Consider the following 23703-nt stretch of genomic DNA (forward strand, 5'->3'; position numbering starts at 1 on the left):
AGAGAGAGCATTTTAAGATTATTAAATCTAATAAATATTATCAAGTAAAATTCAATAGTTGTTGATAATCTTACATGTTTAAACTGAAAAATAAATGGATATATTTCACTTTCATGTTTTCACAGTATTTGCAATGAGCTGAGTATCTATTTTAAAACTGAGGTTTACTACATTTTAGAATTCATTTTTAACACGTTAACCCTTTATATTTCCAATTTCTGCGTGTTCCAAATATCCATGTATAAAAAATATCAAAAGAAATATTTTGCTTCATCGAGATAATGCTAATCAACCATGACCGTTCCAAATGTCTACTTTTCTCTGTTACTTTCTTTTTCTTAAAAAAATATGCATCTACAACTCCAGTTTTATATCGTATGCAATTTGAATACTCTATGATGGTATGCAAGCTCATTAGGGCTTAAATTGATATAATATTACTGGAAATGAGGAAACAGAAGTAGCTTATCTGTCATATTGGTATCACAGCGTTTAATTTGGGTTACCTCCCTTGCTGCACTCAATTCACGTTTTGTCGTTGATTAAGCTATATACAAGATATTGTACACCAAAACTAAGGGATATATCGACATGTAATCCCAGCCTGAAATACAGCATATGTAGCACGCCGTTTGTGCATCAGTAAGTATATATGTCATTTAAAACAACAGACGCTGGTTGTAATTTATACCTTTTTAATAAGACCATCTCCTTGGTAAACAGTATAAATCATTGAATGACATCCATCAATGATGATAGGGGTGGGCACCTAACTACATGGCTACATGAGAGGCGGTCCTTTGGTTCACCAGGTAAATCAGTAGCTGTTCAATTTGTGAAGGATTTGGGACTGACAGGAAGTATACGTGCTAAGTTAGAGGTAAATTTTGTTACTGTCTGTTTGTGCCTATTTGTCTTTTTGAGGCAGCGTCAGTTGGCATTGCGGTTTAACTGGCATATTCTGAATTTCACAATCATTTCGATAGAGTATTTAATCAGATGATAGTCGGGTGAACATGAGTGGAATGTCATCAAGTAACCAGAGCGCTTACAACAAGTGAATTGATTTATTATGATCTATAGATAGACCAGACAGTCACGTGAAGGGCATCTTTCCCTCCCAGTGTTCTCTTTTGTTCCAAGCTTAAAGGACTGACCATTTAAAGCCCCCCCCCTCCCCGAGGGCGGGGGGGGGGGAGGGACAGCGATTTACCCCCCCCCCGTTATATCCATTATCTTGTAGAAAAATGATTGAGATAGAACCCCAAACCCCATATCATGGCTCAAAGAAAATCCGACGCCTTCCAGCAGAAAATTAAATGGTTGTTCCCTAACAAGAAATGTGTCCCATCATGTAGCCACCAAAAATGTTTTAAATATTTTAATAGACTTAGGTTTATGTACAAATTTTTACAGTGTACTTTTAAGGATTCTAACATTTTTGTTATTTTTATTTTCTGTGCCTGTTTTTTTTTTTTGGGGGGGGGTCATGTTTAAATGTGCTCTGCACCATATAGCCAGGACTGTGCTTGTGTGTTATTAAACCTAATTACATATCTCAAGTTCCTCTGACATTTGGATGGAGTGGGAATGGTCAGAGGAAACTCGGCCTATAATCCTTAACTTCACTCCACTTCAATCATTTTCTATATTTGCAGTTCTGTACGGAATATCATCAAAACTGTAATTCTTGACTTGTTTTTAAGTTATGTTATTTTTCTTTCACTTGTCCAATAGTTTGCAGGATATATATTTAATGAAAAATTCCTTGGTTGTACCAATGTATAAGGAGGTTTTAATATTCTATTTTACTGGTATGCTTGCTCTATGTCAGTCAGATATGCTCAGCGTCAAAATGAGTTTTTCTTGATCTATCATCAAATTGTTTTTCTATTTTTTCAAACTGTATTTTTTAAAATCTTTCTGTGGAGAATATTTTCTGTCTTAAAACAAAATGTACCAGGATAGAAGTGGCCTCTGTTCCAGATATTCAGGCAAGAAGTTCTTAGTGTGAATCACTTTTAATATTTATTTTGTTTTTGTTGTGTACCTTTAATGCGTATTCTCCATAATGGAACAAAATATTCTTCATGTTTTGGGGTTCTTTGAAAACTACTAATGATTTAATACTACTTGTTCATTTCATGCATTAGTGTATATTAGTCATGCATTAGTGTGTATTAGTCATGCATTAGTGTGTATTAGTCATGCATTAGTGTTTATTATCATGCATTAGTGTGTATTAGTCATGCATTAGTATTTTTTAGTCATGTGGTTTCTTTTATACACAATAAAAAGCAGAAAAAAGTGCTGCTTAGTGTCAGGAATTTAAATTACCTTCCATGCATCAAGTGAATCTTATTTTTATTTTCAATTTCTCCTAGAGTTGGTAATTAAAATAAGGATTATTGGCAAAGGCTGCCAATAAACTGATATCCAGGATTCTGGAAATATATACTGGGAACTAAAAGGTTTTAATTGGTCATGTGCTTTTCAAATATTTAAGTTTCTTATATTTACCCATTTTCAGATTCCAGCCTTAACTTTAAGTGATAAATTGCTGTGCACAAACATTCAGATATCCCAGCAGTAACTTGTGGTGATAAATTGCTTTGCACAAACATTCAGATATCCCAGTAGTAACTTGTGGTGATAAATTGCTATGTACAACCATTCATATATCCCAGCAGTAACTTGTGGTGATAAATTGCTGTATACAAACATTCAGATATCCTAGTGGTAACTTGTATCTACCTGTTCACTATGAAATTTTCAGTGAATTGATGGTGTAGTTCATGCCTTATCAGTGCTTTGTGAAATCACTGGTGGAATTGATCATGGTCTTTCAGATTCATTGCAAAATCAGGTGTTGTTCATTGCCTAGATCATGTTTTAAAAGTGCATAACAAAATCAGTGGTGTTGTTCATTGCATAGATATGTTCTAAAAGTGCATTGTGACATCAGTGGTAGAATTGTTTGCACTGATCATGTTCTAAAAGTGCATAGTGAAATCAGTGGTGGAATTGATGGTGTAGATTGTATCTACCAATACATTGTGAAATCATTGATTGATTTGACCTTGTTCACAACCCAGTAAAATATTGCGTTTGAGGAGTCACGCTGAAAATTCCTTGAATTTAAAAGAAAATTGCTTTTAGTCGTTAAATATTTTTGAAGTTGTGGAAAACCTTGACCTTCACTAACAAGCTCAGGTTTTTGAATCTTGTCTTTCCAAGAGGTTATTTAAAATAAAAACTTGAGTTCATTGAAATCAGGAATTCTCTAATTCAGACGGGAAAAGGATGAAGTAATTTTTTTAAAATGAAACCAAAAGATTGTAATATTTATATTGGACATGATTTATTATATGAAAATTGTTGATTTGCCTTGAATATTATGTCTATACAACCAGCTCAATCATTTCTCACCAGTATGCCCAGTTTCCGGAGGCTGAGGGTCCATGACTCCAGTGTTAAAGTTCTATAGAAACCTCCGATTGTTTGCAGTTCAGTGGACATCGTACTTATCAACCAGGGATTTGCAAATTGTATAAAGTCAAACCAACTGGAAAACTGAACTTAACCTTGAGAAATTTGAACTTAACCCCAACATGAGTAAAAAAAATTAAGATTAAAATATGGGATATTTTGAGGAAATAACTGTTTTTGACTGATAAGACAGCTGATTCATCTTACCAACAACATCATCGTCAATGAAAGCTAGATTGTAATTTTTGTTTACTTACAGCTGAAGGATTTGTGAACACTTATTTTATTGATTTACTTAATAATTATCATCTAGTCACCTGAAACACTTATTTTATTGATTTACTTAATAATTATCATCTAGTCACCTGAAATACTTATTTTATCGATTTACTTAATAATTATCATCTAGTCACCTGAAATATGTGACATGCTTCAGAATATTTGATGCTTTTTAAGGCTGAGAAAATGTAATTTTACTGCATTTAATTGTTTCCCAAGCAGTAAGTAAGCATCATCAGACATGCCAACTTTTATGGTAATGTGAGAGTGTTGGTCGTTTAAAGTGGGAGACTGGGTTTGTATAGTTACTGTGGGATTATCACACACACTTATGTGTGTGTGTGTGTGTGTTAAAGATTTGTTGTTGTTGTTGTAGGGTTTAACGCCATTTTTCAGCACAAGATAGGCTATACATGGTGGCCGGTATTAAAGGTGGAGGAAGAACCCGGGAAATCCCCGGAAAGAACCATCGACCCTCGAGAAACTACTGGCAAGCTTTCTCACTTACCCATATTGGCTGAATTCGAGACTCGAACCTACACAGACAGAGGTGAGATGGCAGTGATCTGTAATGGAGAGCGCTTTAGACCACTCAGCCACTCGGGGCCCCTGTTAAAGATTTAATTTACCAAATATAATAAAACTTAACAGTCTACTTTTGACTGGTTGCTACATTTTGACTTTTCTTTATACAAAACATATTCTTTTTTTTAACTTCCTTTAGAAGAGCTTCATTTGGTGTAACATCAAAACAGTCAGAGTGTATTCAGTTTATTAACACTGAAGAGAGTACCATATGTTTCATTGTTCAAACTGTGTCTGGATTCTGTTTAGATTTTTCTCACTGCTGAAAATCATCTTTCCATATCTGCATTACTGTGTGGGAGACATAATGCAGCAAATGCCAATTCCATCAGATATATAAAATGAATAATACCAATTGGTAGGCTCATATCTGCAGTTATGAACCAAAAATCATCCAGAGCAGTTTGACCATAAACAAATGTTGGCAGTTCATCTGAGGGTGTTAGTTGATGATCAGAATATTCATCAAGCAGTTTATCTTTTGGTAAATCAACACTGACAAGGTCTGCTTGTTGAATGAGTGGTAATCAGTGGTGTGTGTTTGTGATCTGGATTTTAACTTAGCGTTAACAATTTTGCAGTCATATTGCTCCAATGTCTGCAGTGTGACAGTTTTTTGTGATGTCTGGCACTGGGGCACCATGCTGCAGACATTAAGCGTCATGTCCCACCCAGTGACATTATCCTGACACCAGGCCGACCTGCCCTAACACTAACCTCTTAATGTTGAGCGTCAAGCAAGACAACTGTAAGTACCATTTTTGTAAGTCTGGTATGACTCGGCCGGGGATCGAACCCACGACCTCCCACATCCAAGGTGTATGCTCTAACCATGATTATCAGTGGACTTTTTGTTTGAGATCAGGATTTAAGAATCCCAATGCTTTCAGATTGACATCTTTAAATGGAAATTTCTGAATCATCTCGTCAGTTACTTCCTCAAGGAATTGTCTTACAGTTGTAAAATATGATTTCTCAAAATCCTCATGAAGGGCTGAGTTTTCATCTGTTGAGTCCTCATGCCCACTAGAAGGGCTGAGTTTTCATCTGTTGAGTCCTCATGCCCACTAATGTGATGTCATCCAACTGTAGCTTATTTGCATTCTTGAAATCTACTTCTAAAAATTTTAACATGTTATTGCAGATGTTTTGAAAAACTTTCCCAAAAACTTTTGGAGTGATCTGTTCATATCTTCATGCAAATAGCCAAACATTGATTCTCCAGCCTGAATTGTTGTGTTGAATTCAAGCAATGGCTGCAGAATGAAATCCCAAAAATGGTAGAACAAGTGTACTTGTTCATCATTCATGTTGTTTTTACATCTGAATACTCATGAACCACATATTTCACCATCTTCATTGTGAGTAGAAAACACGTTTTGTGGGCTATTTCTGGATACATTCTAATACATTGACTTCCAAATGATTTTCCATTAACCTAATTCCAAGATGTGTTAGAAACATCGTGTTTCATTGGCTCTTTCGCTCGTGCATGAGCAGAAGAGGTCAAGTTGGAGTTCTGTTTTTTTGCTTAACGGACCTATCATTTTCGTATCGAGACCACACTTTATTCCAAATGCCCATCTTACTTTTTGCAAAGGTTCATCTATCTGTGTGCAGTTCAGACTGGTCTGCCTTAGATCTGAGACCAAAAAGTCTAAAATCCGGACACAAAATCCGATTCCGACCACGGACAAATTTTGGGTAGAAAACAATTGGGTAAAACAAATTTGGTTTTTCCCTCTGTATTTTGTAGTGTAACTAGAACTTCCAGATTATTTGGTATCATTGTAGAGCTACATCTGTCTACCTTTCTATAATACCACCCACTTTAGTGTATCTTACATGACCTTGACACTACAGAGCTCGACAGGAGGCTACTACCTCCTGCCATGTCAACAAAGCACCAGGGTTAATGAGGTAACAAGGAGTTTTGAATATTTTTACAAATCGTCAAGGAATGGCTAAATTTGTAATTTATGTGCGTTGTTGATGCACAAGTGATTAAATACGCAAGAAATATACATGTTTGGTGTTGTCATCAAAATGCACCCATTAAAGTTGCCTTCAAGGCAGGCCATTGTTGTTGCCTTCTTGCCTCATATTTACTTAGAGAGAGCCACCCTGTTGGAAAATGCTTCAGTAATTTGCTGCATCTGTGTGTGTGAACTGTTTAAATTCTTTATATTCTTCTTTTCTTTTTGTATAGGCATGTGTTAGCCAAATAACACATGCATCCCTTGCATGAAATTTGCATAATACCAGTGTTACAAATTAGCATTGACAAGAAACCAGTTACAACCGTTTTCACTGAACAATCCAAAACTTTATCTAAAATGGCAACAAATTTTTCACTACCATGGTCATTGGATTCATCCATCATGATAATAAATTTATCTTTTTGACACATTTCTGTACTTCTTGAATCACAGGCTGGCCCAAGAGCTTGTGTAATGATGTTTGATTTGTTTGCCTCCCAAAGCTAGATTTGCGTGCGATTTAGGGATCAGGAAACATTACAGCAATTGTTAAAATAATGTCCCCAAAAAAGTATGTGCATTTCCAGTCAGCCAACTACCCATTACACCTTACTGACCCTAGCACTCCCCCCAATGATAAAAATTTCCGGTCGGCCAACTACCCATTGATTTGTGCAGCTAATTTAGCCAGTTTTGCCCAGTTACTTTGAAGCACTTAGTACATACTAATAAGTAAAATGATATATGTAATGTGAAAAAAACCTATCTACCGGTAGCCTAATTTTAAACACAGTGCAATAGGAAACACATTTTTTAATTTATGTTTTTGGCCTAACATTGAAAATTCATTAGAGAACAGACTTTTGGATTAATTTGGATAAAACTTATACAGTTGATGAATGATTTTTAAATGTAACTTTTGATCTGTGTAAAATCCTTATCACACACGCATGGACAGAATACCAGTTTATTATCATAGCTCTACACTAAATTGCTGAAATGGTTTTTAATTAGAATTTGGATTAATAAATCAGTGAACAACAAAGATAAAGTCAACAGTAACAATGGTAACAACAAAGACAACAATAACAATGGTAACAACAAAGACAAAGTCAACAATAACAATGGTAACAACAAAGACAAAGTCAACAATAACAATGGTAACAACAAAGACAACAACAACAATGGTAACAACAAAGACAAAGTCAACAATAACAATGGTAACAACAAAGACAAAGTCAACAATAACAATGGTAACAACAAAGACAAAGTCAACAACAACAATGGTAACAACAAAGACAAAGTCAACAATAACAATCGTAACAACAAAGACAAAGTCAACAATAACAATCGTAACAACAAAGACAAAGTCAACAATAACAATGGTAACAACAAAGACAAAGTCAACAATAACAATGGTAACAACAAAGACAACAATAACAATGGTAACAACAAAGACAACAATAACAGTGGTAACAACAAAGACAAAGTCAACAATAACAATGGTAACAACAAAGACAAAGTCAACAATAACAATCGTAACAACAAAGACAAAGTCAGCAATAAAAATGGTAACAACAAAGACAACAATAACAATGGTAACAACAAAGACAGAGTCAACAATAACAATGGTAACAACAAAGACAAAATCAGCAATAACAATGGTAACAACAAAGACAAAATCAGCAATAACAATGGTCATCAGCTTATAGACCAGAAGAGCTTATGGGACAGTCTTTCGTCCATCATCTGTCTGTCCTTTAGCACAAGTTTTTCTTATTCTTACTCCAGATCTACTTTGATGATTGCCATGAAACTTGCCACACACATTCATTCATGGTCTAGGTGGTTCTAAGGTGGCGCTCACCAGATAATATGTACTTTTGAGAGAGTGACGTATGTAAGGTGAAGTAGTTCACATTTAAAACATGCACAGTGGAGAGAATGTTTGCATACCTCTATGCTACATTAATGTAATGTGGATGATATTTCTTTTGGATATTGTACTTTTGGAAATTTTACATGATTTAAGCACACTGCTAACTAAAATGACTGCTCCCTTGTGGTAAAAAGTCAGTCTGAATTAGTCTAAAGTACACTATACATAGCAGCTATTAAAATAGGGAAAATGAATTTTGCCAGACTAGACAATACCAGCTTCTGAAAGTGCAATGAATGAATTACCAAATGTATAAAATGTAAAAAAAGTTATCGGCTCTTTTTTATACAATTTGCCTCTGAAGTTCAGGAAGTGAAAATGACCAAGTAGAGCTAGCACTTTTTTGAAAGGTGCACATTTGAAGTAAGGCCAAGCTGTATACTCTATAACCCATAGTACACCCATCAATCATACACCAAAATAAAGGGAATTAAAGGTTCTTTGCATTATACCTAAGATATACAAGGTCTTTTTTAAATAGCCAGTATAACCAGTGAGGAAAGCCGGGGACATTCTTTTTCTTTAAAATCCTAACCCTATGCAAAATGCGAAACTGTATAGCGCCACCTTAAAGAAAACAAAAAAAATGTTTGCAATTATTTTTTTTTATTTTCATATAATTATGTATGATGTTCTGAATAAAATGGTACATTCATATTGATGTTAAGCATGAAAATAAGCTAATTATGATCATTTTTCCCTTGCTTACATAATTTGCCATGAGGTATGTTTGTGTGAGTAGTGACCTTAATTATGGGGAAATTAGAAGACTTAGAATATAGGAATAGAGTCAACTTAAATTTAAAACTGTTGCAGTAAGTGACAGAAATATATGGTGAAAATGTTTCTTTTCATTTATTTGCAATGAAATAAAAAAATAAATGAAGAGAAAGTGAATTCGCTTCTTCCATATTAAACAGTAGGCAAAATTTTACACTTTGACCTTTGACCTTTATGAAGCTGATGAGTTACCTCCCTTTTCTAATTGTAAAATTCATTGTTGATATCTCAGAAATAATTCTGGCTAGTTTCATGTTCCTGTCATTCAGCATAACATTGGTTGCTATGTTTACAAAATGTAATGTGCATTCTTAAAATAGCTCACTTTTATCATGGGGTGGGGTAGGCTGGACTTGTTAGAGACTCTGACACTCATAAATACTGTTCTGTGTGGAAAAAGGCAGGAGAATTATTCATAAGGATTGTTTTGATGCTTGCGACTTAAATGTTTCAGCCATATAAACATAATTAAATCATAAAAAAATAATACCTACATCTTCTTTATGGTGGCGCTCACCAGATAATATGTACTTTTGAGAGAGTGACGTATGTAAGGTGAAGTAGTTCACATTTAAAACATGCACAGTGGAGAGAATGTTTGCATACCTCTATGCTACATTAATGTAATGTGGATGATATTTCTTTTGGATATTGTACTTTTGGAAATTTTACATGATTTAAGCACACTGCTAACTAAAATGACTGCTCCCTTGTGTTAAAAAATCAGTCTGAATTAGTCTAAAGTACACTATACATAGCAGCTATTAAAATAGGGAAAATGAATTTTGCCAGACTAGACAATACCAGCTTCTGAAAGTGCAATTAATGAATTACCAAATATATAAAATGTAAAAAAAGTTATTGGCTCTTTTTTATACAATTTACCTCTGAAGTTCAGGAAGTGAAAATGACCAAGTAGAGCTAGCACTTTTTTGAAAGGTGCACATTTGAAGTAAGGCCAAGCTGTATACTCTATAACCCATAGTACACCCATCAATCATACACCAAAATAAAGGGAATTAAAGGTTCTTTGCATTATACCTAAGATATACAAGGTCTTTTTTAAATAGCCAGTATAACCAGTGAGGAAAGCCGGGGACATTCTTTTTCTTTAAAATCCTAACCCTATGCAAAATGCGAAACTGTATAGCGCCACCTAAGTGAAAAAGTTGCTACTTGGACATCCAGTATGGCCACCACAGTGACCATTTTGAAAATATTGTTATTGCTTCAGCTCAGAATGAATGGTCAAATAGACATGGGTTTTCATGAAAAAATAGTAAATCTCCTATCTTGGCCACTATTATTCTTTGTTCTGGAGTTACTTTTAATGCAGGTATAATGTAATGAACAACTGTTCAGTATTTCCTGTATTGGAAAAGCACTGTATTTGGGGCAGTGGCAACTCATTTTGATCCATTTGACCTTGTGCAATTGTGAATGATTGAAGGCTGATAACTGCAGTCAAATAATTATGATAGGGATATAAAACATACCCCGAATGGGTGGCCATATTTTCCTGAGAGTTTTGCCAGTTGGCTTCAAATTATGTCTGCTTGGTACTAAATGAAAATAGTGCCAAGCTGGCGTCCATTTTGTCCACCATAGCTGTTCATTTGAAAAGCTTGTTACATCAGAAGAACATCAGCAATGGTTTCAACACCTTGCAATTGAAAGAAAGAAATGTTCTTATTTTGAATTCCTGGAAACTCTTTTCAGCCAGTATGTTGAGGAACTCTTGCTGTACCTGCAAGACAAAATAAGTTGCTTTTAAGACTTTGTCCATGAATTTAAAAAAATTAAAGATATATTCATTGATTCACATTGAAAAAGATTGTATTTGTCACTAAAGGAACATATCTTGTCCCCTTAAAAAGCTATTGTGGCAATCAAATATATTTCTTTTAGGGAAACCTACCCATTGTATTTTGGGGGAAATAACTTTAATCCTCCATTCTAAGCTTTTGTTGTTGTTGTGGGGTTTAATGCCATTTTTCTGCACATGATAGGCTATGTATGACAGCCAGTATTAATGGTGGAGGAAGAACCCGGGAAGAACCACCGACCCACGAGAAGCTACTGGCAAGCTTTCTCACATACCTACGTTGGCTGAATCCTGGACTTGAACCCATGCAAACAGAGGTGACGTGGCAGTGATCCATAACCTAAAGCTCTTTAGACCACTTGGCCACCTAAGCTTTTGTGACAATGTTCAGAGATTTTGCTAATCAGATTTTTAAGATACATACCAAACCCAAAATTAATTATCACTTGATATTCTCTCTAGCCAGGTACTAGTGATGAACCAAATTATCTCCCTTTTGCAGTGAATGCATATTCAACGTTTTATCATATTCTTTTTATTTTCATTTTCATGAAATTTCTTTTTTTTTCTTCCCACCATTCTTCAACTTTAAAATCTCTTGAAATGAATTTGGTTTCTTTGTAGAATCAAACTTTGAGTTTGTGCGTGCATTCAGGTTAAGGGGTTTCATGAACATGAGGCCAGTACATCTTGATTGTGTTCATGGTTCTATTTTCAATTCTTATTTTAGTGCAGCTTATTCCTTTTGTTTATTTTTTTGTAATTTATGTATTTATGATTAAACTTCCTTAATTTTCATCAATATTTGTTGATTTTTGTTCAGCTTTTGTATGCCTGCCAAAAGGTGGACATGGTTCATGCAGTATTAAAAATTATTGAACTTGAGGGGTTGCCTTGAAAACTTGTTGAATTTTGATAAAGTTGGTTTTCTTATTGAAAAGTCCTTGAATTTCATGGAACAAAAACTCTTGGAATTTGGCTCTAAACTTGTTTATTTTTTCCTGAGAAAATACAGCATTGTTTTTTGTTGGGAGGGGGGGGGCCAACGATGGTACTAGTTTTGCTCAAAACTTTTGTACTTCTTTCCCAGAGAATACAGCATGGGGGGGGGAGGTATCCATGATGGTACTAGTGATGAATTAAATTAATTCCCTTTCTTTTTCAGTGAGTGGATATTGTTTCAGTCTTGGGATTACATTACCGGTATACTCATTTCATTAGTATAAAATGACCTTATTTCTCAACATTCCTGAAGTTAATGAATCACAACTAGGGACTATATCATACAAATTTTATAAGTGTAAAATAACTTTATTTCCCAGCGTTCTTGAAGTAAGTGATGGACAACCTGGGATTATTTCATATTCATTTTATTTTTTATAAAATGACTTTATTACCCAGCAGTCTTGAAGTAATTTTTTTTCTACAGAGTATCAAAATTTGAGTTTGTGTGTGCATTCCAGCTGAGAAATTTCAGAGAGTTGGGGCATCTTCTTCTTGTTGTTGTTCTAGGGTTTAACGCCATTTTTCAGCACAAGATAGGCTATACATGGCGGTCAGTATAACTGGTGGAGGAAGAACCCTGGAAAACCCAGGGAAGAACCACCGACCCACAAGAAGCTACTGGCAGGCTTTCCCACGTTAGCCAAGCCTTGGACTCGAATCCACGCAGACAGAGATGAAGCAAATCTTGTTTATGATCATTATTGTGATAGATGTTTCATAGAGCCTTTTTGCTTATGTGCGTGTTTTTTTTTTTTGTTTTTTTGCAGGCATATATTCATAAGGATGGAAATTAATTTAAACAAAAGAAGGTAACGTTATTCTTGTGATTGCGTGATTTACAATGAGGCAAGACTTATGGCACAGTTGGACATGTGACTTAACTAAATTATTCTTTCATACAGCGGGGTTTTAAAATGTTTTATATTTTTTGTGACTATTAAAGGAAGACTGAACAAAATACATGTAACCTTATTTTATACATGCTATGGTCACTTGCATGTAAGAATTTTTCTCTTCAAATGTACTTGCAATTTTCCTTTACATTACTATGGGAGGTTCCTTAGGGGTGAATGACTATATTATGACATGACTAATCAAAAATATATTGTGTGGATGAACTTAATTTATCATAAACTAATGAAAAGAAACAAAACAGCAAATGAATGAATTGGTCAACTGAAAATGCTTGTAAAAGAACTTATCACAAATTAATGAAAAAGAAATAACAAATGAATGAATTGTTCGAATGAAAATGCATGTAAAAGAACCAAAAATGAAAGGGACACAGTGAATCAGTATTACTGAAAATAAGAATTTCGTATGACACAAAAACATTTTATGTTTACTTATTTTATATAACTGTTTTTATGAAAAATTGTGAAATATCAAAATTGAGTGAACTGTTATAATGATAATTTAGTTGTTGTTAAAGTAAGTTTCTTGTAACATAATGATAAGTTTTATAAGCAAAGTGGGTGGGAGTGGTAAAATTGCAAATATTTTTATATGTAAAATAGACCAGGTCCCAAACATCTCTGGCCTATCATGGCTGCATTCTCTCAAGTGTCCAGCAATGGTCAAAAGTACAAATTTATTGCTTAATCACTTTAAAATTAGTTTTCTTGCTGGTGTGTTCCCAAGCTTTGTTTATGAATGACATTGTTGCATCTCTGTTGATATTTATACTTCTTCATCCCATCAGCAGGCATATTCCCTGTTACATCATAGTGCATGACAGAAACCGGATTAAACAGGATTACCTTACATAGTGATTGCATTGAAAAATATTGATGTACGTTATCATTGAATTTGCCCTTAAGCATTTCTGGAGGAATTTGTGCAATAATCTTAGGTGGAATTTTGATAGAGAAGGAACAAAATATAGTGAATAAATGCCATTTTGAGGTATGTGTAATCAGTTTCTCCAACATGACACCAAAGCTGCAAAAAGTGACTCAAAGTGCATACATGGCATATGTGAGTTGTACTATAGATGTTTAAGAATGATAATTACAAGTAATGTAAACAAAGTACACAATGTGTTTTACTTGGTTTGAGACTCATTTTTATCCTATTTACAAAAAAACAATGGAGGAACTGACATGCAATGGTAATAAGATCTTGAACCAAAATTTACATTTTTGCCATTAAACTTTTCATCAATTTAAAAAAAGAAGCTCCAGCAGTGATGCTGGTACCAGTCTACCAGCATCATTTGTTTACTTGTGCACAAGGGATTCTGTATTTTTATCTGCTGTAAATTGGTTCAGATTTACAAATAATGTATACACAATGACCAATTTTTCTCAAGATCCTGTAAATGTCAGTGAGAGACTAAAAGAGAAAAAAAAGGAAACAAAAATAGGTAAGAACTTAGGTCATCATTCATAGAAACAATAAAACAAACACAACTGAATGCACATATTTGTGTGAATTTTATTTGTTTCATTGATGCTGATACTGAATGCAGGTAGGTCTGTGATCGAGAGTAAATTATATTTTGCAGGCTATGTTAATTGATTGATTGAGGACAGGACGTATCATTTGATATGGTTAATTGGTCTCCTCAGACGTCCTTGACAATGCTTTACTTTTAGCTCTACTGGTCATAGACCAAAAGTATGGAGATATATTGCTGCCATAATTCTGTGCAATTTTGAAAAGCAATTGTATGCATGTATTTTCAATTAGTATATGCTGTATATTCATTTATGCATTATTATATTTTGCATTTTCTATGTGTGTAGGATGTACATTCTAGATTACATCTTTACATCTGCCAGTATTTATATCTGAATTTGTTAAGTGTGTTAATACAAGTTCATATCTTTAGATTCCATGTCAATTATTTTTTTCTTCTGCAATTTTATTACACTTTAACATTTTTAATTGTCTTTCCAATTCAAAATGATCTCTTTGAATGTGACAGAATTCATTTTATAACAGTGTTGCACAACGAAAGTTGCAAGTCGGTTGTTAGCTTGATGCACAATGCAGTAGATTAATGTCCCATAATGACAATAGAGGGCACTCTTGATATCTGAATGAAAATAATGATGCAGTCCAGGTGTAATGCACATTCTAATTATGGTGGACTGATCTACAGACTCAATGTATCTTGACATCAGCGCAGTATTTGATGAATAATGATGCAATATAAATGATTCCTTCTTCCAGAGTATTGTTGCTTTTGTTTTTTTGTTTGTTTTTTTAAATGAATGGTTCTTTTTAAATGAATGGTTCTTTTTAAATGAATGGTTCTTTTTAAATGAATGGTTTTTTTAAATGAATGGTTCTTTTTAAATGAATGGTTCTTTTTCAGGTGAATTATGATGAATAAACCATGCTTCAGCATCACCATCCAGCATAATCACTGGTTTCTTTTTATTTTCTGGTGTTTTTTTGTGGTTGCAAAGTCATTGTCTTAAACTGATGATCATATTACAAATTAGATATCAGGAAAATTGAAAATAAATAAAACTTTTGAAAGTTCAGCACTCTCCCCAATTCTCCAAAATGATAAATCTACCTGACTTATAACATATTTCTCTCATTTACATCTTGTGGCATTTCACTATACATGTATATGAAATGAGGGACATGCATTAGCAAGACAGATCATTGCAGAAATAAATGGTCACCATGACAACATTAATAATCAGAGGCTAATAATTTGACTCATTGTTTGGTCAGAAATGTACAATTTTATTTCTTGTGCTGGCCTTGCAAAATAGCCATTTAATTTCATGGACAGCCATTTAACTTCATGTACTCGCACAGCCATTTAACTTCATGTACTTATACAGCCATTTAACTTCATGTACTCACAGCCATTTAACTTCATGTACTCACACAGCCATTTAACTTCATGTACTCATACAGCCATTTAACTTAATGTACTCATACAGCCATTTAACTTCATGTACTCATACAGCCATTAGCTTCATGTACTTATTCAGCCTTTAACTTCATGTACTCATACAGCCATTTAACTTCATGTACTTATACAGCCATTTAACTTCATGTACTTATACAGCCATTAACTTCATGTACTCATTCAGCCTTTAACTTCATGTACTCATACAGCCATTTAACTTCATGTACTTATACAGCCATTAACTTCATGTACTCATTTAGCCTTTATCTTCATGTACTCATACAACTATTTAACTTCATGTACTCATACAGCCATTTAACTTCATGTACTCTTACAGCCATTTAACTTCCTGTACTCATACAGCCATTTAACTTCATGTACTCATGCAGCCATTAACTTCATGTACTCATACAACCATTTAACTTAATGTACTCATACAGCCATTTAACTTCATGTACTCATTCAGCCATTTAACTTAATGTACTCAGCCATGTAACTTCATGTGTAAGACAGCTGATTTTGTGATTATAAAAAATAACATGGGAGTTCATATTCCTCTGACAAACAAAATAAGTCCTAAAATCTTGGCACTATTTGAAATTGTATACAGGTGTTCTAAACATCACATAATGATTTATAATATATGGATTATGAGTAATCAGAGAAACATTTTAAGTCAGTATTGCATGTACAGGAGTTAGTCTTTTAATCACCAGGTACAGACAATAGATTAACAGGTGTCTTAATCTCCTTATCTGTAAAAATCAGATCAATGCGACTTTGCTAAATCCAAACACTTAGAATTGTTTGATCTTCGTTTGTTAGTTCACAGTGATATGACTGTTACTCTTTTTTGTTGAAACAGATGAAATAAAAAAGAATTTTGCTGATCAAAAAAATTGAATACAGAGGACTCAGCTGTTTGTATTTTCATGCATCGAAAAATTAAAAGTGTCCATAGTTTTACGTGGATTTCAGCATCTCTGACAACCATATATTGCTGTCTATTCTCCTTCCAAATGGATGGTTATATCAACATGGGGTTTTCACCAGTAGTCTTCTTGTGATACTTAGTTGATCCTAAATGAAAATGTTGCTGTCTCTGCTCCTTCACCCAGTCACTTCTGATGATATTAATTTGTCCTCAATGAAATGATGGTATTTAGTATGTTCACCACAGCGTTGCTGATATTTAGTATGTTCACCACAGCAATGCTGATATTTAGTATGTTCACCACAGCAATGTTGATATTTTGTATGTTCACCACAGCAATGCTGATATTTTGTATGTTCACCACAGCAATGCTGATATTTAGTATGTTCACCACAGCAATGTTGATATTTTGTATGTTCACCACAGCAATGCTGATATTTTGTATGTTCACCACAGCAATGCTGATATTTAGTATGTTCACCACAGCAGCTAATTTGCAAATCTTGTTATCACTGAAGAATATCAGTGGTGATTTCTGCACTCTGCCGTTAAAAGGGAGAAATGGTCCTGTCTTGAATTCCTGGAAATGTTTTACCCTGTTGACTCTTAGCATTAATATCTTCAAGGGACTTCCATTAAATGAAGATGGACAACATTAATTACAATAAATAAATTTGTGTAAAAAATTTAATCACAATGGTGTGTCCAATCAAGAGGTGAATGACACTTGTACTTTCAATTTAATTGATACATTTTCTTTCTCTTTCAGAAAATAGCAGCGTAGATAATGAGTCGGTTTCTTGGGGCCATGAATCCCCCTTCAGGGTTTGACATACTATGGGGTTCACTGTCAGGGGCCTATTTGCTTAAAGGCCTGTATCAAACAGCATTTGGATCAGGAGTTCACAGGGATTTTGCTAGAGAAAAGGGATACTTTAGATTCACAAAAAGGTAATGGAACATTGACCGTACAATGTATTGACATTGAATTCATAATGTACAGATAAAATGGATGTGCTGCAGTTGATTGTGTTGTTGTTGTTGTAGGGTTAAACACCATTTTTCAACACAAGATACATGGCAGCTGGTATAAATTAACCTGGGAAAACCCTGGAGAGAACCACTGACTCACAAGAAGCTACTGGCATGATTTCTCACATACCCACATTAGCCAAGCCTGAGATTCGAACCCACACAGACAGAGGTGAGATGGCAGTGATCTGTAATGGTGAGCGCTTTAGACCACTTGGCCACTTGGGGCCCCTGTAGAGAATTTGCCAGCATGTAACATTTGTTAGTGTTGTCCAATGACCAGAAAATAAGTCCGTGTGTATTTTCTATACAAGTGCAGTTGGACCAATAAAACTTGATTCGAGAGCCAAATTGTTGAGTGGTTTGGTGGGCAGTAATTGCAGCATACAGCTGGTAGTATTTCTCTTGTTTTTGCTGTAGAAGAGTGACAAAATGTATTGTATAAATTCCTTCCAGTTTTAAAGCAGAAATGCATGATGTTGAATTAAAAAGTAATTGAGATTAATGAAATCTTGATTATTTAAAGAAAATGAACTTAAAGGTTTTATTGTTGAACCTACCAAGGTCAATTTCATATCAGGGCAAGAAGGCGCACTGTCAAAGTAGCAGGGTGCACTTGAAGTAAGGCAGAGTGCATCTCGATTCTATTTCTTACAGGGAATAACACTGTATGGTAAAACTGTATTTCCTTTAGTTAATAACGGGACATTGCAATTTACACTATTTCTACAGCAGCTGTATTTGCTGGACATGACTGGCATATGAGCTCAGACGACTATTAACTAACTTGACATGAGAGATGCTCTGTACAAGGTGCCCAAATTATTCCATATATTTTATTATTCATTGCATGTTTCCAAATTGCTTAAGCACTCTAGAGTCACAGAGCAAAAGAGAAAAGAGTTGTGAAAGTTTATTTAATAGCAATAGTAACTTACTCATTGCTGTTATGCAGCTTTATACTTTTTCATGTCGAGAAACCACAGTCCGTTCTTGTGTTCCGCATCTCCCTCCTGCAGTTAATCTGAATCTTGGTGTTATACTATCTGTTCCATAACTTAAATTTTGTGCGGGTAACTTTTTTTTCATTTGGAATTAAGTTCTTTAAGGGACATGAGACTTGCCTCATTATCCCACCCATTCGGGGTTTGGGCGTGTGCATGTGATTTGGATTTTTAAGCATAGCAGTGTGGCAGTTTATAGTGATGTCTAGCACTGGGGCATTGTGCCACATACATGTGGCATCATGTACCACCCAGTCACATTATCCTGACACCAGGCTGAACATGCTGAGTGCTTTGCGAGGCAGCTGTTAGTATCGTTTTTATAAGTCTTTGGTATGACTTGGTCGAGGTTCGAACCTGGGACACATCCGAGGCTAACAGCGGCCTTACTAGGTGTTCAGCATTAAGAGGTTAGTGTTAGGACTGGTTGTCCCAGTGTCAGGATAATGTGACTGGGTGGGACATGATGCTACATGTCTGTGGCATGATGCCCCAGTGCTAGACATCACTATAAACTGCCACACTGCAGACATCATCATAAGTGATATGACTGAAAATTTGTTAAAGCTACATTAAAAATCCAAATCACACACACGTACTTACAATTTACTATACTTCCTTTGAATGTTTTAATATTAAATTTGACAAATATCTGACTGTAATGTTCATTTTTGGGAAAAAATGTTTGGTAAGTGCCATTATTATGTCAAGATCCCTGGTACCATTGTAAGTAAGTACATGGTGTTGTACAGTTCAAACCAGGAGACAAGACTGAGTGGTTTGCTATGTGCATCACAATTTCATAAATGGGGACCACTTTTTACAGCAAAGGGTGAGTCCCATAGGTTAAAGTTTTGTTGGATGTAGCTACAATGAATAAAATAAAAATGTAATTGTGCTGTTTTGTTGTCGATTTATAGTTTTAAAACAAATTATCAGATTTATTACCCCAGCTTGTTTAAAATGAAAATACGGATAATCCATTTCCTGCCATATTGTTACATGACATAACTTCTGTCAGCATTCTACACGGTGTCAGTTTTTGCTGCAGGTGCATTTCTCTTTTAATATGCATCAATTTAAGATGGCAACTGTGCCAATGAAGCACGTATTTTTGCGCCCACACTTGTTGCCTACCCCACCCTACCTGCAAATTTTTTGGGGTACATGCATCATTTTCTTCAGCTAACTGACCTGGTTGCTTATAACATGGTTTGGTCTATAAAACAATAAAACAAACAATCAAGTTCTGTGGTTCCCAATTGCTAAAATATGCCAAAAACAGGAACATGGTGTTTTACTTCAGACATTTAGATAAATATAAGAAAATTTAAATGATTTTTGTAAAATATAAATCTTGGATTTAGATCTAAGTTACATGTATGGAACAAAGGGGGAAATTACCTGAAATTCATTCATTTTCAACAGTAACAATAAAAAATATCCTCAAGAATTTTTTTTTCTCACCAGTAAGCTGTCTTGTCACAAATTATCTTTATCTATCATTGTATCTGTGTTGTATTATTTCTTGCATGTACAGGCCAGTGCGTCGGCTCCTGTTAGGAGTGGGACTTAATACAGTTGTGGTACTGGTGGCCTATAATAGTTACTGTTTTGGTATTAGTGATTATGGATGGGTGCAGAGCATCCTGGACAGATTTTCAGTCACTGGAAGAGTGGATACAGGTAAGTGAATTTAATGTTATCAAAATCAGTCAGCAGCCAGCTAAAATACCTTCTACTTCTACTGTACAGTACTCTGATGTTAAGTTTTAAGTTGTTAGTAAATATTTACACTCATACTTTAAATTTTAATGAGAAGGATGTGCACTTATAAAGGGATCTTCTAAAGATAGACTATTCTGCAAAATAGGAGAAATGCATTCTTTCACAATCAGAGGGAGTTTCCTTGAACAGCAGTAGAAGAGTTTGTTATTCAGGGTTAAAGCTTCCTTCCCATAATACTATCAATGCCAGTCATTCATGGTTAAAACTTACCATTCCCATAGCAGTATCAGTGGCAATCATTGAGGGTTAAAGCTTACCCTTCCCATAGTACTATTGTGCCAGTCATTCAGGGTTAAAGCTTACTGTTCCCATTGCAGTATCAATGGCAGTCATTGAGGGTTAAAACTTACCCTTCTCATAGCAGTAACAATGGCAGTCATTGAGGGTTAAAACTTACCCTTCTCATAGCAGTAACAATGGCAGTCATTGAGGGTTAAAACTTACCCTTCTCATAGCAGTAACAATGGCAGTCATTGAGGGTTAAAACTTACCGTTCTCATAGCAGTAACAATGGCAGTCACTGAGGGTTAAAGTTTACTCTTCCTGTAGCAATATTAATGCCAATCATACAAATAAAGGGATCTTACTGCATATTTCATGGATGACTAAGGGGTAGGAACAACATATTATTGCAGATACACAGCATCCTCTGTTAACTGGTCAACCTGCATGTAATGTCAGGGCAGGTGTGCATCAAAGTTTTTTTTCATTAGAAAAAGCAAAAATGGCTTCTATTTGATTCACATAAAAAGTACTTGGAAAGTTTCTGAGATATCAATTGTTGTTTTGTTAAAATGGCAGTTAGACTGATGAAATTTGCAACTGACATGAGGAAATTCACAAATTTTAAAAAGAAGAGATATATTTTGTAATATTATCATGAAAAAATATTTCCCACTAAATAACGCAATAATCTATGAAATATTGACCAAAGATATGTTGGGAAATGCCAACTGTGGAAACATTATTAAAAATTAATACCAGTTACAGAAATCTTCTCAAGTGAAATTTGTGTTTGGATTTTATCTTGATGCTTAACTTCAAGACAAGGAGTATATATCATAATCCTTTTCTCTGTCTGTTCATCCATTACACAATCTCATAAGCACAGCTAGTCCCGCAGTTTCTGATGGATTGGCATGAACCTTAGTAATTGTTATAGTCAACACCTGAAGATAGGCATATTGACAAATCACTTTGCTTATTTAATATTTGTTTGAGATATTGCCCTTTTTGCCATGTTTCTTCATGCGATGTATGACACAATCTTGTTATTGCAATTAGCCCAACTGTTTTCAATATATCACCATGAAATTTGTAACATATTATGGTCATCAGTTGATCGACAAATAGTTGTCCTATAGTGCCTTGTTCCATACTGAATTGCATGGCAGAATCTTGTTAGCACACTAGTCCACTACTTTTTAATGGATTGCCATGAAACGGGGTAAAATATTGTGGTTGTCATCTAAAGATAACCATGTTATGAAATAACTGTGTTTGCACTAGGTCATAACATCATGCAAACCGATGGTTTTTGTTGTTGTTATTGTTGGGTTTAACACCATTTTTCAGCACACGATGGGCTATACATGGCAGCCAGTATTAATGATGGAGGAAGAACCTGGGAACACCCCCGGAAAGAACCACCGACCCATGAGAAGCTACTGGCAAGCTTTCTGACATTTCCACATTGGCAGCAAATCGATCGTATGCCCTGCTGCTACTGTGTGGAATCTGTGCATCAACAGTTGTTGTTACCACTCTAGAGTCCATATTTCTGATTCAATTTCAGTAAAACTTGGAATATGGGTTTATATCATCAAATTCACTGACCGTGTCCATGCATATTATGGCCATCACCGGAAGATGCTCTTATCAGGTCATCACTTTGCTCTCATAATGAGTTGTCTCCCTTCATGTTCTGAAGATGGAATCTTTTTAATGAAACTTTATTGCAGTTTTATTGAGATCTCCATGAAAGTGAGCAGATATTATTATGATGGTTATCTTGATAAGTCATTGTGATGTTTTAGAAATTTGACCTTCAGCTGGATGCATTGTATTGCTAAGTTTGTGTGGAATCAACTTCTCTTACAATTTACAGTATGATTTGCTTTGAAACCTATGCATGTATTTCTGGTCATGAAAAGAAATGCATGCTGGCCACTCAATGTATTCATGCCTCTTTGAAAGAGTTATGCACTTTTTTGGAAATTATTGTCTATACATCATGGTTTATAAAACCTTTAAAAAATCAACGAATTTGAGACATTGACTTAAAACTACTTGAATTTTTTTTAAAAAAAACAACAACCTGGTTCGAGACTTCAGATGTCATGAATAAACTTAATTTTTATGTTGGAATATAAAATATTAAAACAATAAAATATATCCCTTATTAAATTCGAAAAGATTTTTGTTGTTTCGTATTTTCCAACAAAGGGTGGATCAAGTGACACATGGCACTGGTTGTTACTAGTTTTTACCAGATGAATTAGTGTCCCTTTACTGTATTCAGTGCTAATTAGGTGTCTGATTCAGTAAGGAATGTGAGCCACGTAGGAATCAATTGTGTTTACAATTCAAAATGGGAGCATGTCTCACTTTAACATTGTGTGAAAGCCTTTAAGGGGAATAAACACTAAAAGTGATGTGCAAGGCATTCAACAAAGTTATTTACATTATATTTGGCAGTTGCATATATTGGTGTGTTGATAAACAAAACTGTAGCATTTGAAGATCATTAAATTTCTGTTTGAAAAAATTCCTTGTTGACTTTGGAAGCCCTTGTAGAGTTCTTGAAAAATATCCTCACTGCTGTACAATCCATAGACTTGTGTCTATCATTAGGTAGTGGTGGGATACAGGATGGCAGGAGGTTTTTTACATGAGCTCACCATTCTTAGTTTATTTCAATGTAATCGTATAATATATATTATGTTGCCTTCTTTTAAAACATGAAAAGAGACATTTGACTGTCATGGCAGTGCCTGCAAGTGCTTGTATGATAACCTTATTAAATGCTTACTCAGCAAGATAAGCTGGATTCCTTTTACCAGTTGTTGAACTTAATGACCTTTTGGCATAAGGACATAAGTAAGCTGGATTTATTTTGCCAGCTGTTGAACTTAATGACCAGCTGTTGAACTTACTGACCTTGGCATAAGGACATAAATGTGCTTGA

General features: G+C 34.7%; 1 protein-coding gene across 1 annotated transcript in view; it reads left to right on the forward strand.

Moving 5' to 3' along the window:
* Positions 1-536: 536 nt before the first annotated feature.
* The window catches only part of LOC149779461 (polyprenal reductase-like), a 47074-nt gene continuing 23907 nt past the window's right edge, over positions 537-23703 (forward strand). The window contains exons 1-3 of the mRNA XM_089940144.1: positions 537-642; positions 17462-17643; positions 20269-20414. Of these exons, the coding sequence (XP_089796270.1) occupies positions 17480-17643; positions 20269-20414 (310 nt within the window). The 5' untranslated portion in view covers positions 537-642; positions 17462-17479. The remainder of the gene's footprint in view (positions 643-17461; positions 17644-20268; positions 20415-23703) is intronic.

Source organism: Sinohyriopsis cumingii, chromosome 17 (assembly GCF_028554795.1).
Source record: "Sinohyriopsis cumingii isolate HCF-2022 chromosome 17, ASM2855479v2, whole genome shotgun sequence".
Lineage (NCBI taxonomy): Eukaryota > Metazoa > Mollusca > Bivalvia > Unionida > Unionidae > Sinohyriopsis > Sinohyriopsis cumingii.